At 40.0% G+C, this 14,344-nt stretch overlaps 1 protein-coding gene across 1 annotated transcript; it reads right to left on the reverse strand.

The window, feature by feature from the left end:
• Positions 1-204: 204 nt before the first annotated feature.
• On the reverse strand, positions 205-12,492 carry LOC136561429 (receptor-interacting serine/threonine-protein kinase 2-like). Its single transcript, XM_066557724.1, is given in 13 exon segments — positions 205-248; positions 251-526; positions 1,859-2,011; positions 2,904-3,063; positions 3,351-3,419; positions 4,883-4,968; positions 5,300-5,461; positions 6,530-6,579; positions 8,388-8,536; positions 8,677-8,832; positions 9,035-9,188; positions 10,026-10,191; positions 12,396-12,492. Coding segments are annotated over 12 exon segments (1,611 nt in total). The 5' UTR covers positions 10,178-10,191; positions 12,396-12,492.
• Positions 12,493-14,344: the final 1,852 nt, after the last annotated feature.

A 14,344-nucleotide genomic window follows, 5' to 3' on the forward strand; every position in this document is an offset into this window, starting at 1 on the left:
TTGTTATACCACTCTTGGTAATTTCTGTTGGCAGCAGTTGACTCGACCTTTTAATCCAGTTAGCTTTTTCCACTACAGTACTCAAATAATGAGCTGTAGGAAGAATTGCCTTTGGTCCATGGGTTGTGAGACACCAACGCGAATCTTTGCCACCACAAATTACTAGAGCTCAAATACATATATCAGACCATGAAAAAAAATCAGTCACAACAGCAGCCTGTTTACCTTGGCAGGACAGCCTGGGCATGAATGACTTGTCCCAGAGGACTGGATTTGTTCACTGAGAGCGCAGTGAGCGCAGCTTGTGCTGCCCTCTCCCCGAGGCAGAGGCAGGTGTCCAGCAGGGCCCGGGCGCGGGCGGTCACCGTGGGGCGGGCGCTGATGCTCTCGTAGTCGCTGCGGGACAGGGCCTGCTGCGAGCGCAGCACGTCCAGCACGTGGTTCAGGAGCCCTTCTGTCATGCAGCTCAGGATGCTCTGCCTCTGGCAGGCAAGGACTTGACAGCAGTTGCCTTTGCTGCAAGGACCTTGAGTGAAAAGGAAAACAAAATGAGATAAACCAAGAGCTTTTTTCATACAGAAATTGTTAGCAAGTGATAGCATCGATACCAGAAATACAAACTCAGCAGAGGAAGAAGAAGAGGAGGGAGTAGAAGAAGGAAGGAGGAGGAGTTAGTTTGTTTGCAGTCAATGTTTGCAACTAGTCAAAAAGTATTTTCATCTCATGTTTGAAGCTCACAAAGACCAGATTACAGCAAATAAGTGTTTCTAAACCTCTGGGTGCTCAGATTGTGTGAGGGGAGAATATTTTCAGGTCATGCCCTAGTCATCTGTATTTAACTTTATGCAAAGCACCTTGGCTGGACACAGATGAGAAAACTTTCTCCTATAAAGGTGGAAGTACAGGTAACAGGTACTTCAGAGTAGCAGGAGAGTTTGAAACATGTAATGCAAAACTAGGAAAAAGCCAAACTAATACCAAAAGCAATACTCTGGATAAAATGGTTGAGAGCTTTGGGTTCTGCCTCTTTTCATGGGGTGATTAGAATATCTAGTGCTGAAATTAGGGTTTTCAGAGTACTGTAAATACCATACACCAAGAGAAAATTAATAACCAAAAGTTGTGTTGCTTTGGAGAGCATGCTTCTGTCATTCTGATTTCTGAGTGTTGCTAGGAGAGTTCTGTGATGAACTTTTCCTGCATGGTCTAGTCTGTTGATTTATCCAGAAATTATGTTATCACTCAAGTAAATTGCCATGGAGAAGGACAGCCAGCTAGGCTGAGAATTGTTATAGGCCAGTTTGCAAAAAGTTAGCATAAAAACCTCACAAAGCTTCACCCACAGGCAAAGAGTCTTCACAAATTAAAAGCTGACCCTTTTCTGCCTCTGTTCTGCAGGAAGACCTGAGATGATGTGAGGGGATGAAGGGTCCCCTATCACCTGTTTCTGTAATCAATAGCTGCTTTTGCAGAGGTAGGCAATACACAGCTTATGATTGCAAAAGAATATTTCAGACCTAAACAACTAATGTATTTCACATTAATGTGTGCTGTGTTTTTTGTATTTTTATCATGGTCTTTTCAGAACCATTCTCAGCCTCACTGTTGTCCTAAAATAAAATAAGCCAATGTTCTCAGTGGCCAGTGCCTGAACTTCTGAGAACAGAGGAGCAGCTGTACACAGAGAGACATTTATATCAAGTTAGAATCAGGTATTACTCTGAATACCTGAAAATGTGCACAAAATTTAGAAATATCTAAATGTTTCTCCAATGTTTCCTCCAAGTTTTAAACAATTTAATCACTGAGACGGGGCCAAGGTGAGTACTGCCAGCTCAAAGTGACAATGGTGCCTTACTTGTCACTGCTTGTCCCTGGTGCATTGGTTGTGGTCTGTGCTGAAGAGCCAGTGCTGGGGAGTTATGCTGACTGCTCTCTTTGCCTGAAGTTGAACCAGATGAAGGATTTGTGCAAAAGGAGCTTGGTTTTCTTCTCTCAGAGCCTGGGTGATCTAGAAAAAGGTGAAGATGAGCAAGATTAGACCTTTGAATTGAACAACAAGAAAACATTACACATGTTTTACAGTCAGCCACTACAGGAGACAGGAACTGAAGACTAACTTGAGATTACTTTGGCTCTTGTTAATACATCATTATTCCTAGGAAAACTTTGGCATTTATTGCTACACACATCTGGCTTTTCTGTCTGTGGGAACTTGTTATTGAAGTTATGGAACATTTCATTCTGTCCATAAGTCTGTCCATGAAGTGCTTGGAAATGCAGATGTTGCTACAGGTGAATTCACTTCTGATGTCTCAGTTTTTGTACCTGAAGGCATGAGAAATACAGGCTCTCTCTTCTTGACACAAATTTAAACAGGAGAAATCCACATTGGAAAGGTAAATAAAGTTATCCATATTGGAACAGTGATTATCAGGAATTATTCATATGTTCCTGGCAACATTGCCTTTTTAAAAATATCTCCAGATAAGATAAAGGTTTTAAAGATATCTAAATTTCTTAGCAGATTACAAAAAAGCAGTTATTCCTGGTGGCACAAAGCAGCCTGATTCCCAGAAAGGACTTGTTCTCTCAAAAGCAACAGGCAATATTTGATGTGTGAGAGAAAGGCAGCTCTACATTTACAGCTCAGTATTCTAAAAAAATTAGTACTTTTTTTTTTTTTTTTTTTTTTTTTTTGATCTATACATCTAAGTGGAAAGCTTTGTGGTCTCTGGAGTTCCTGCAGTGAACTCATGCTTCAGATGATACCAGTAGAGAGCACAGCTTTACTCTGAGAAGCAACAATTTTACATGAACAATTACATTTCTATATGAAACAACTAGGAATATTTGTCTTTTTCTTGTAACAGCTGCAGCTGAATATAATTCAAGACAGTGACCTTTGGTTGCATTCTGTGGGGTAGTATTTGACACACCCATCTCAATATTATCTCTTCCTGCTGTATTTGCACTGCTATCAGGTAGAACAGTTGACAAGCTTGGCACTGCAAGAGGAATTTTCTTGCTGATTAAGCGGTTGCCTTTTTGTGGACAGATGATCTGAAAGACATCAAAATAGAGAAGAGTTATCTTCTTGGCAACTTTTGTTCCAAAACCTTTTCTAAACAGGAGAGGTTCAAAACAAACCCTCAGAGGAGGAGGCTGTTTTTGCAAGAGCAATGTCAGAGTGAGCTGCCTGGAACAAGGTAAAGCAGTGGGGTTTGTTGGATGGAGTCGCCCTGGCCAGGAACATTTTGCCCAAGTGTTTGCATTGCACAGTGTCAGGGCTGTTAGGAGGAATAAGCAGCTGATGAAATACTCTGGAGACTCCTGTGCCACGAACTCACCTGTGAATTGCAGGTGCCTCTTGGCAGGGTGAAGGTCTCAGAGCCTTTGCACGCGTTAAGCGCTCTCTCCTGGAAGAAGAAAGCCACAGTAACTGCAGCAAGTGCAGATGTGGTTTGTGCCATTCACAGCTGTCAGGAGCAACAGCTCATAGTAACATAACTTCTACTGGCAACATGTATTATACTGCTAGGTACACTCATTGAACAGCACAGAGTGAATGGGCATGGAATCTGACAAAATTCTATCCTGTCACTCTTTCCAGTGTTTCACATTTATTTAAAATCCAGTGTTGAATCATAAGCTTGTATTGAGACAGACTGGGCTGGCTAGAACATGTTTGTTTGTCTTTAAGTAGCCAAACAGCATGGCCATCCTGTGTTCAGTATGCCAAACTGTCTGCAGTAAGGATGTGTCAATACTTGTAACTTTTTTTCCAATTTGTACATCCACAGTAGATCTGTTAAACTATTTTTTTAGATTTTATACTTCAACAGTTGTGAATCAATTTCCCAGAAACTTCAGTATCATTTTTAGAGTAATTTTTGACTTATTAGTTCAGTTGTTTCAACAAGAAATGATGCCCGCTAATAAAATAAATCTTCACAATCTAAAAAATTAAAAAATAAAACCTTGCTCAAGGGAGATTGAAACATTAAACTATGGAATATTTGGCAGTAAAATTTTAAATAAACTTCAACGGTAGTAAAAATTACTTTGACTCTAACTATGCTACCTATTAAAACAGTGATCAAGGCTGTTCTATAAGCCCAGAATCTGATTGCAACAATCCTGCATGCATCAACATACACAACACACAGTAATGAAACCAACAACACAGCATGGGTTGTGTAACTCCAGCTAGAGTCAGAGTCCTTGTCCAAGAGCCAAAACACATGTCAGTGTTTTCCCCCAGTGCCTATGTTACCCAGCTAGGATGCAGCTCTGCTTGTGGCAGTCCCATTTGTGCCAGAGCTCCCATGGCAGTGTAAGCAGATATGGAGTTACCTCCATCCCTCGGTCCTTGGCTGTTCTCCATCCCCTCCTGTGGAATTGCAGAGCCCTGAGACCCTGGGATGAGCAGTGCCTTGGCCTGAAAGCCTGGCGTTGAGAAGCACTGAAGGGTGCAGAGCAGTGCTGTTACTGATATTGCTCCAGGTACCAATGCTGTTCAGGTTTTGAACTAAATGCTTTCTAACCAGTAATACAAAAATCTGTCCTTGGTTTTAGTCCTAATCTGCAGTACTTGAGCTGATGTTTGTTCTCACTCACATGGGTTTGCCAGTCTGACTCCAGGTGGTGACTAGAAAGAATTGTATTTTTCAAATAGCAAGAAGCAATTGACTAATATTCTAAAGAACCTCACAATATATATTCTACAATTTCTGAATGAACCTGAAGTGCCAAAGGGCACTCTCCAGCTCTCTGGCATGACCAGTAAAACAAGACAAAACCTTAAGTGGTTTTGGGTCAGAAAGATTGGAATTGAATGAATCAAGTAATGTTGTAGGAGAACAAGAAATTCTGCACTGACCTTTGCATCCATCAAATTGTAGATTGCTGCAGAAATTACCTCCTTATTTATACTAGCCAAAACTCCATTTAGAAGGTGTACACATTCTGCAGGGGTAATAAATCATTTTAAATACCACATTGTGTATGAAAGCATGTATACATTTAGGCATCATCATATTGCAACTAACTTAATTATTATATTGAGAAAATTGATTAAATAGAGGAAATTAGTTTCCTCTAATACAACTACCACCTCATATTTTACTTTACAGTAAACAAAATTTAGGAGACAAATAAGTCAACTTCTGGTAGGAAGCTTCAGTTAGAGGAAACATAAAGATGATCTAAAGACCACTTTCACTTCAGCTGTTCAGAGTGCTAAAGCAATGTTCCTATAAAGACTGTCTCCTGCACAGAAGGAAATCCTGAATGTTACCTGCAGGATGTGGTCTATAATCTGGTTCTTGATGCCAGCACAGAGCAATGAGGTGCAGCAGTCTGTTCCTCTCAGGCAAATTGCTTGGTATGAACTTTTCTGAAACGCCAGGTCGCAAACTGCTGCAGATTCCTCTCAAAACATCAAGCAGGGTTCCTTGACCTGCAATTGAAAAGAAAATGTAACTGCCAAAAAATATTAAAGACCTCTTAAAATGACATCCAATGTAAGTCATATTGTATATTTTAAAACAAAGACTGCTTTTTTAAAAGGAAAAATATATTAATGCTCTTGTAAGTAGATATGCTAGCCTTTAGCATCAGCTATAGCTGCTTATTGCAACAGGACTTCATCTTTCAGGATGAAGAACTCTGTCCAATACTGAGTCACAAATGGTTATGTAAACTTGTACTGTAAACTACATGTACAGATTCCTCAGGAATACATGCTATTATTTTAAGCAGAGTTTTATGTAAAGCCTTACACTTGCATTACAAGAATAGAACAAAATAACTGTTAAAAAAAGAAATCTACTTTGAGCAGCCTCAAGATGGCAGCCATAAGCTGTATGGGTATTTAGATGTTATTCCATGCAGTATTTTTTAAAGGTCCTCAGTAAAATGCAGGAGTCCTTCAATCAGTTTTGCCATGCAGAACGAAGCCCATAGCAAAGTAGCCCTTACTGATCTCCACTTCCATGAAACAGGGATTGATCCTAGACACTGTGCTTTGCCAAACTAAGTTCTCTAAAACTGCTCACACTTTCATCTAAGAAAGTAAGATTCCCTGCTTCCTTGAGATAATTCATCATGAACTGACATTTCTGCATTGGTATTTGAAACTCACAGCAACTGTAAAAATGAGTACTATGCTCATTCAATTAGCAACTTGTCACTGATTTTAAAATTCCAGCTGACAAATATGAAGTGATATTCCTTCTCACTGATGGTCCATGGAAAACCCAACTCAGTGGCAGTGCTTCAGAAAGCACAGGTTGATGATACTAGTGGGGGAGGAAGCTCTGCCTTTTCCCCTCAGAAAGAGCAGCTTCTTTGGAAACATATAGGATTTAGTGAGGAATTGTAATATTTACATCCTCTAATGTGGAGCTTTGTGCTGTAACAGTAAGAGAAGGCAAAGGGACATCTGAAAAGATGGTGTTTTTGTCAAAATTTCACTACAATAAGGGAATTTGTGGACAGCACAAAGTCTGACGTGAAAAATAAATACCTTCAAAGGGTTTCTGTCTGCTGAGGCTCTCCCAGCACAGGATTCCAAAACTGAAAAAAACCAACAAAACAGTGAAAGACCATTCATTAGTTTGCAATCTGTATCTACATTCTCAGTTTCAAAAGCAAGTTTATTGCTTTAAGAGAAAGGAGTTTTTCAAGACAAAGTCTATCCAAGTCTTTTCTAATTCAATGAGACCTTTTTCAGTTCTCAATTGAGTTGCTCTTATAAAATCATCAAGTTAAGGGGTTTTTTCTTAAATATAGGTTCAATTAGAATTACATTTCAGGTTACTGCCTTATCTCCATTTGATCTTGTAAATTTTGGAAGCTTCTGTTCTCCCTTCTCTATCATGATTGGTTTGTTTTCAAGTAATTTCAATATCAACTGGACTTTTCAGCAGGTACCAACAAGCACATCAGTTAATGTACAAAAACTTGGTTCTGATGCACTATGTTTCTATTTTCTTCAGCAAATTTTGATGGGGCTCCAAATACCTTTTTCCATTTCAAACATCCTAGGAGTAATTGCATTGGGGTCATAGATCTATGCATATAACCCACAACTCAGACGCTATAAAATACAGTGGTTTAACAAAAAGATCAAAGATCAGAGGCAGAAAAGAGGAGGCTGCTGGATGAGAAAAAACAGTCTACAGGTAAGTCAGAAGCAAAGCAATCAAAAGGGGAAGAGGCAGTTCTAGGATAAACATATCTATTTATTTATATATCTTGCTGTAGTGATTGCAGTAGTTAAAAGAGCCTCCTCTTTTGCCTTACTTTCACATAAAAATCTGTAAAGTATTCACGTAATGTGGACATATATGTAAATTAAATGTACTTTGTATTTCATGTATGACAGATTTCTGCTTTCTCTATTGCATCACTGTTTAGATGCACACAAATCTCATGCATCTGAGTCACATCTCAGCATATTATTATATAATGTATTATATAATACATGTATACATTAAATTATATATATGAATGCAATTTTGGAAAATTAATTATGCTACCTGAAAGTAAACCTCCACTCTTCCTGTGCAGAACTTGTGTTTGTGAACATGAGGTTAGTCACATCATTTATAGGACTCCTCAAGTGTATGCATTATTTGACTTATCTTAGAGCCTGCCTCTATGACAATAAAGCAGGAGTTTAAATTTATAGGTTTCACAAAAGCTCAGAAATCAGAAGAGTGGTCTCCTTAAAAGTTATTTAAAATATTAATCTACAGCTCAGTGTGCTGGTCATGATGATGTGTGTCCATCCAGACCATCCAGACCAGTGGCACCTGGAGGTTCTCTCATTTATTGAGGCAGCCACAATGGATGTAACATACCCAAAAGTGGCAGTGAGTAATCTTTCTCCTTGGTAAAAATCACTTTGTTTAAAAGTGCAGGTTCTTCAGTGGCTCAGTAACTTATCCCAGGAGAGATTCCACAGAATCTTAAATGGGACACTATTGAGGTAAAGGTCTTATTTTTACCTGGGCCTGATCTAGGCATAAACAATTCTTTCTGAAACTAAAGCCAGCAACAGATCACACTTATAAACTATATGAAGCAGTTATGAGGCTTCTAAATATATCTGAAAGTTTTGGCAGCTTTGCACTTTTAAAACATTTAGGTCCATTATATAAATATTTATATGACTGACTTTGGGAACAGTTGTTAACCTTGATATCTGATTTACCAAATATGGGAATTTAAAATCTAATTCACTGCTGTAATTGGCCTCATGCCATACTATCCTACTGCATATGTCTGGCATTTTTACTGTCATGTCTTTGAAGAGTTTTGGCAGCATTGTAGAGTGCAGCATGGACTAGGTATGACATGCCCTTAGAGACTCCATTCACCTGTAAATATCACCTTCCTGGGAAGGGAGGCCTCCTTCAAGTATTTCAGGAGGAAGATACACTAAATCCTGGCAGTTTCTCTGCTGGCAATTCTGCAGGTCTGACCTCAGCTGCTGTTTCCTCCAGTTGGTTAGGCCATAATCTGATATCTACGGAAATGCAAGCAAAAGTAATTTTAGTAACAATAAAACAAGTCTTGATATCAAGTGTTGACTATTAACATCAAGATATGCAATAATAGGACAATCACTGGATTTTATGTTAATGGACTAAAAGTAGAAGCTCCTACCTTGGCTCTGTACTGCACATCCAAAAGCACATTGGAAGGTTTCAGGCTGCAGTGGCAGAGGGCAGGTTCGAGGCTGTGAAGATGCTGCAGCCCTTCAGCCACATCTGACAGGATCCTTATGAGTAAGGGAGAGGGGACATCTGGGTACAGTTGATGCTAAGTAACACAAAATACAGGTTTTGGTACTGTGAAGTTGTTGCTATTCCCATTGTCTTTTGACAACAAACAGAACCACAATACAGAAGCATAACACAGAAACTGAAGAACAGATTGTGACTACTGTCCGTAATTCACATGCTGATTGTTCTTTGATCTTGTAATTAATTTTATCACCTCAAAGATGATATCTTTTATCTACCTCATGGACGAGGGAGTGGAGGGATCCATTGTTCATCCATTCAGTCACTATCCCCACAAGTCCATGGCACTGGTAAATCCCAAGGAAAGGCAGGAGACGTTCAGACTCATAGTGTCTGACACTTGCTATGTCCTGAAGTAGCAACTTCCACTCCCTGTAAAAAAAATCAAGTCAGAGGCAGGTTAGAGTGAAGGGAACTTCAGCAGGAGATGAGAGTGTAGGATGTGGGAATGAGAGAGAACCCTATGGTTGAGCAGGAGCTAGTATTATTTTACCAATAAACCCAATATCATATAATCTTCCAAACAACTGTAAGAACATGAAGCAGTCATAGTGTAGTGTATTTTTTCTAATATAGAATGAAGAACCTCTGAATGCTTTAATGTGAACATAAGAGCCCAGCTTGAAGCAGGATTGAAGTGTGAAGTCAGGAGAAAGCTGGAGAATATGAAATGCTAGGAATAAAACAAAGATTTACCTTTATTGTTCCAAATAACTTGTATTCTTTTGCTATTAGTGACATCCCCTTTTGCAAGGAGATGATGTGTTTCCATAATGTGTTTCCATCATGTGTTTCCATGCACATCTCACTGCTTTGTAACCCTGGCCATTCTTCCCTCCTCCCATTTCCCCTGCTCTCATCTGTGCATGCTGGTTTAGATTAAATTCAACTGAGGTCTCTTCAGGGACCTCTAGAAAAATAGCACCTTATCATCCTGGTATTACTGATCCAGGGTTGTAGACATTGTTCCAGTAGATTAATTATTGACTTCAGGATTAAGCTCTACTTCACAAAAAATTGTAAAAAACAATAGAGCTTGTTTCTCAGTAAAATTGCCTCCAAGTTGCCTCTTGGCTGGTGGGGATTTCTAGGGATGGAGATGTGCTCAGGGATCAGGTGATGCTGGATATGCCAGGATTTGTTCTGGTGCCAGCCCTGCAGGTCTGTGCTGCCCACCTGTGTGGTGGGTTGGGCAGATAAGAGCCATACCTGTCTGTGGTGTCCTGGCTGGTCAGCAGCTTCACAGAGATGGGAGAGTTCCAGGAAATATGAAAGGCTTTGAGTGCAAAGCCTGAGCCTGTCCTGGTCAAGGTAAAGCTTTCCAAATCCTCCTGGGCTACCACAGGTAATGGATTGGCCATTTCTTGATGGCTGGCTTGGGGGGAAAACGTGGCAGAAAAGAAAAAAGTTTTAAGAGGTTTTTTTTGTCACAATTACCAAAGCACAGTAAAGTTGCACCACCCCTTACTTCCCAAATAACAAATCCAACAGCCTTCCTTTCACCACTCTGTGTCAGACTTTCCTTACAAAGAGAGGAAAAAATGCATTAATTGCAAAGGAGTGTCTGGACCATAATTTGCCATCTGAAGCTGCAAGGTGCTAATTATTTGCTCATCATTATTTCTATCTGATGCTTTTAAAATAGCAGACCAGTATTTATAATATGAAATGTGATTTTAGCTTGATACTGAATTATGTAGACAACAAACTAGCATCTTACAGTTGCATATCAGGCAAATAATTTTTCCACTTCTCATAAAAAAGGCAATTATTCAATAACTGATGTCAGCATGTTCTGCATAATTTTTGCATATCATCTTTAATACATCATATGTAAATGCAAAAGCAAAGAAAAAGGAACATTTCCTGCTGTTGTGAGCTGTCAGAATTCTGCTAAATGGAGTTGTGTCTTTGTAGCTGCCAGTAATTTGGGCAGTGCAGTGTCTATGCAGGACCTCTCCAGGGCCAGCTGCACTTCTCAGACCCTTGGCATGGCAACACACAGAGATTAGAGACACCTTCTGCAAAGCCTCACTGTGTTACTGCATGAGCAACCCTTCTAATTACATCTGTGAAGCTCCATTAGACTGGAGATAGCCAAAAAGTGAGGGGTAAAGGAGGAAACCAGGCAATCTAAGACAACAGATGGCATAAACCAGCTGGCACTGGTAAGGATTACTGCAGACCAGTGGTCAGTGAGTCAGAACTCCTCAGGCTGGAATACTCCCTTTGGGGTCCAGTAGACCAGGGCTAGAAAAGGAAACAATGAGGGAACTGAATTGACTGTGGAGGATTGTTGAATGAGAATTGTGTCCTTTGAGGTGTGCTCTACAAAAAGAGCTCCTGGGATGTGGAAGGCCTCAAAGCCCAGATAACTTTTTCTCCACAAGTAAAATAAAAACAAAAACCTGAAGATAAATTTGCCTGTGATTCTGCTTCTAGTTAATGAACATTTTATTGTTGGTTTATCTCAGTCTTGTCCTGCAGGAACATTCACAATATAAGCTCAGTTTTGCCTCTAACCACAATCAAAATGCAAAAAGCAGCAGCTGATTTACCAGTTGAGCTTTAACCACATTTGATTCTGGTAGGGAAGCACAGTTGAACTTTTTGCTTTTTTGTTAGATTATTGTAGTTTGAAAGCAATAACTTAGGTGCCTTAGGTGCTTCTCTGAACTTTCCTTAAAGAAGAGATAAGGCTGACAGTTTCATACAATTTGAAAAGTTCCCTCTGAAGGAAGATAATTTTCTAAATGAGCGATTTATTCCTTAAAGTGGCAAACAGACCACACAAATCTACCAATCCTGAATGTAAAGGAGTTTATAAAAATGCTGGCAGAAGCAAAATTATGTCTCATTTTTATTCTATACAGCAATAAATAATAATTTAAATAGCCAAAATAATTTACTCAACTCCAACCATAGTGCAAGGAATACCAAATAATGGTTTTACCACCTAAACCATTCCTGAAAGTATTTATTTTTATTTAAAATTGAATCAAGTAACAATATAAGCATTTTTAAGCTCTTGCTAACTGGCTACTTAGATAAAAATTAAAACTAATCATCAGCTCCTATTTTGGATTTGCAAAATCTAATAAAACTGGCAATTTTTTAAAGTTGAAACAAAAACCACTTCAATCTTTATTGCTACAAACCATGTCATGACATGCTAAGCACCATTCTCCCTGTGTCTGAGTTTCTACATCTTTGTATTGCAAGGTACCAAGACATTCTTTCAATAATTCTGCTCTTTTGAATGCTTTTTCTCCCATATCTATTAAAAATCTCATTATCAACCCCCAAAATCAATATTCCAGAGGTCACCTATGCAAGGAAACAGTTTGCATTATTTTTTAGTAAGACACTGACAGTCTCAGATAACTTTGCCATCCTTGCCCAGCTGTGCAGGCAGAGGCATGAAGAAGACTGCTATAAAGCCATTTTATTTCAAGTTTCTAATTATAAGGTAATTTTAAAAAATTAATTCATAGCAAAGACATTTCCTTACTATGGAGAAAATACATTAATATACAGATGTCTCAGGGAAAAAAAAACTGGAAATAAAAATCAACTTACCTCTGGAAATACAAACATAAAACTACAGAATGATGGAGTGAAACTGCGGTGACACCAAGTGTAAGCCGGCTTTGAGCTGCATTCAAAAGCAGCTCGGGATTTCCTGCCGGTGAGTCAGCTGGGCTGTTGATCTCTGCTTTATTGGCTGCCTGCAAACACTTCACATTTCCTGGTCAGATACACAAACTGTAACTCCTTAGTGACTGCAGATAAGAGCGATTACAGAAACAGAGGTTGGACAGCTGCTTCTTCCACATCAAGGAAGAAGGAAAGGAGGGAAAGGTATATAAAAATGTAAAATACCATATTGAATACAGCCCAGATACAGAATTATGTGGAACTATGCTCAGACTGTGCAGCTGATACTGATCTCTGCAGTGGGTCAAGCTGACAGCACAGGGTTAAAAACCCTGTAAACTTTTTAAGCCAAGTTGATCTTCAAACAGGAGATAGATGCTGGGTTTCTGGTAGGAGGCTGGGCAGGCACAGGGTGATGTTGTGTTACACAGAAGTCAGGTTCAGTGGGCTGACAAACAGCCCTCCCAAAGAGGATGTAGGGGTTAGGGTGAAAGTCAAGCTGGTCATGAGCCAGGAGTGTGCTCTTATTACAAAAGGAGAAAATTACATGCTGGGCTGCATTAGAAATGCAGTCAGGAAAGTGAGATTAAGTCATGGTCCCTCAGTGCCCAGAAATGGTGAGGCTGCTGCTGAAATACTGGAATCAGCTTTAGGGCCCTCAATTTAAAGAAAATGTTGACAAACTGGGGAGGACACAATGCACAGCTCCCAGGATGGGGCCCTGGAGCACATTCCTCACCACAGAGGCTCAGAGCCTTGCTGAGGAGGTGTCACTTAGAGTCCTACAGCTTTTCAAAGCCAGCTATTTATGAGGACAAATTCTTGCCCATAGTGGCAGATAAGCACCAGTGGCATAGGCAGGTGTTTTAACTTCAGAGGTTCAAGCCAGATGCTAGAAAAAAATTCACCAGGTGAGTAATGCAGTTCTTTATGGGCCACTCAGGTTTCAGAGCCTCCATCCTTCAAAGGTCCTGTAGGCTTAGCTAAACAAAACCATGGCTGAGCTGACCCAGCACTGCCAGCACTCCTACCTTTAGCAGGAGGCTGGGCTAGGAAATTACAAAAGTTACCAAAGTTCTGTGTACTTTTAATTGTGTGAAAACCTTAGAGGGCCTAATTGTATTCCTGCTAGGTCCCTAGTATACACATTCCTACTGAAGGTTGATGGTTCTGCTGGATGCAAGGTGGAAACTTGGAGAGAGAGCAGTTGTTTCAGCTGATCACATTTCATGCAAATTTCTCTATTTATAGAGTCTGACTTAAAACCAGTGTCAGTCAATGAGATTCTGTCCACAGACTTCTGTTGGTTTTGGATCAAATCCCAACCTCCCTCTCCCCCAGGGAGGGAAGGAGCAGTTAGCTCATCCTCCTGTGATCACAGGAAAGTCCCTTATGGCATTAAATCATGTGGCCAGGGCTGTGTGGCTGAGAGGAAGCACACCAAGAGGGGGAAGTTCAGAGTGTCCTTCTGCTGTGGAAGGACAGTGGAACTCTGCCCAGCACACCCCTCCTGAAGGGAAATTTAGCATGAGGGAGCAGAAGCAGCAGAGGTGAGAAAAGTGGCCTGTAACAATCTTAGAGAAGGCTGGAAGCATGTTAGGCTGTGTTGCTGGCACCACAGCATCCTCCTCCCCTTGGCCTTGATTTATCAACATCACATTAATTTTTGTCCATATTCGATACTTCTGTGGAAATTGCATTAAAAATGTTTTCCTCTTTATAAGGTGTTGGCCTACCTGGCTCAGACTGTGCTGCAGGAGAATCACAAACTCTTCAAACTCCATGCAGCTAATTAAAACAAGTTCTTCAGAGGAGCTTTGTAGATAAATTTGAAAGACTTAATTTTACAGAAATTCTTTGACACCTAAAGT

The sequence above is a fragment of the Molothrus aeneus genome, chromosome 11, assembly GCF_037042795.1.
Source record: "Molothrus aeneus isolate 106 chromosome 11, BPBGC_Maene_1.0, whole genome shotgun sequence".
In the NCBI taxonomy this organism is placed as follows: domain Eukaryota; kingdom Metazoa; phylum Chordata; class Aves; order Passeriformes; family Icteridae; genus Molothrus; species Molothrus aeneus.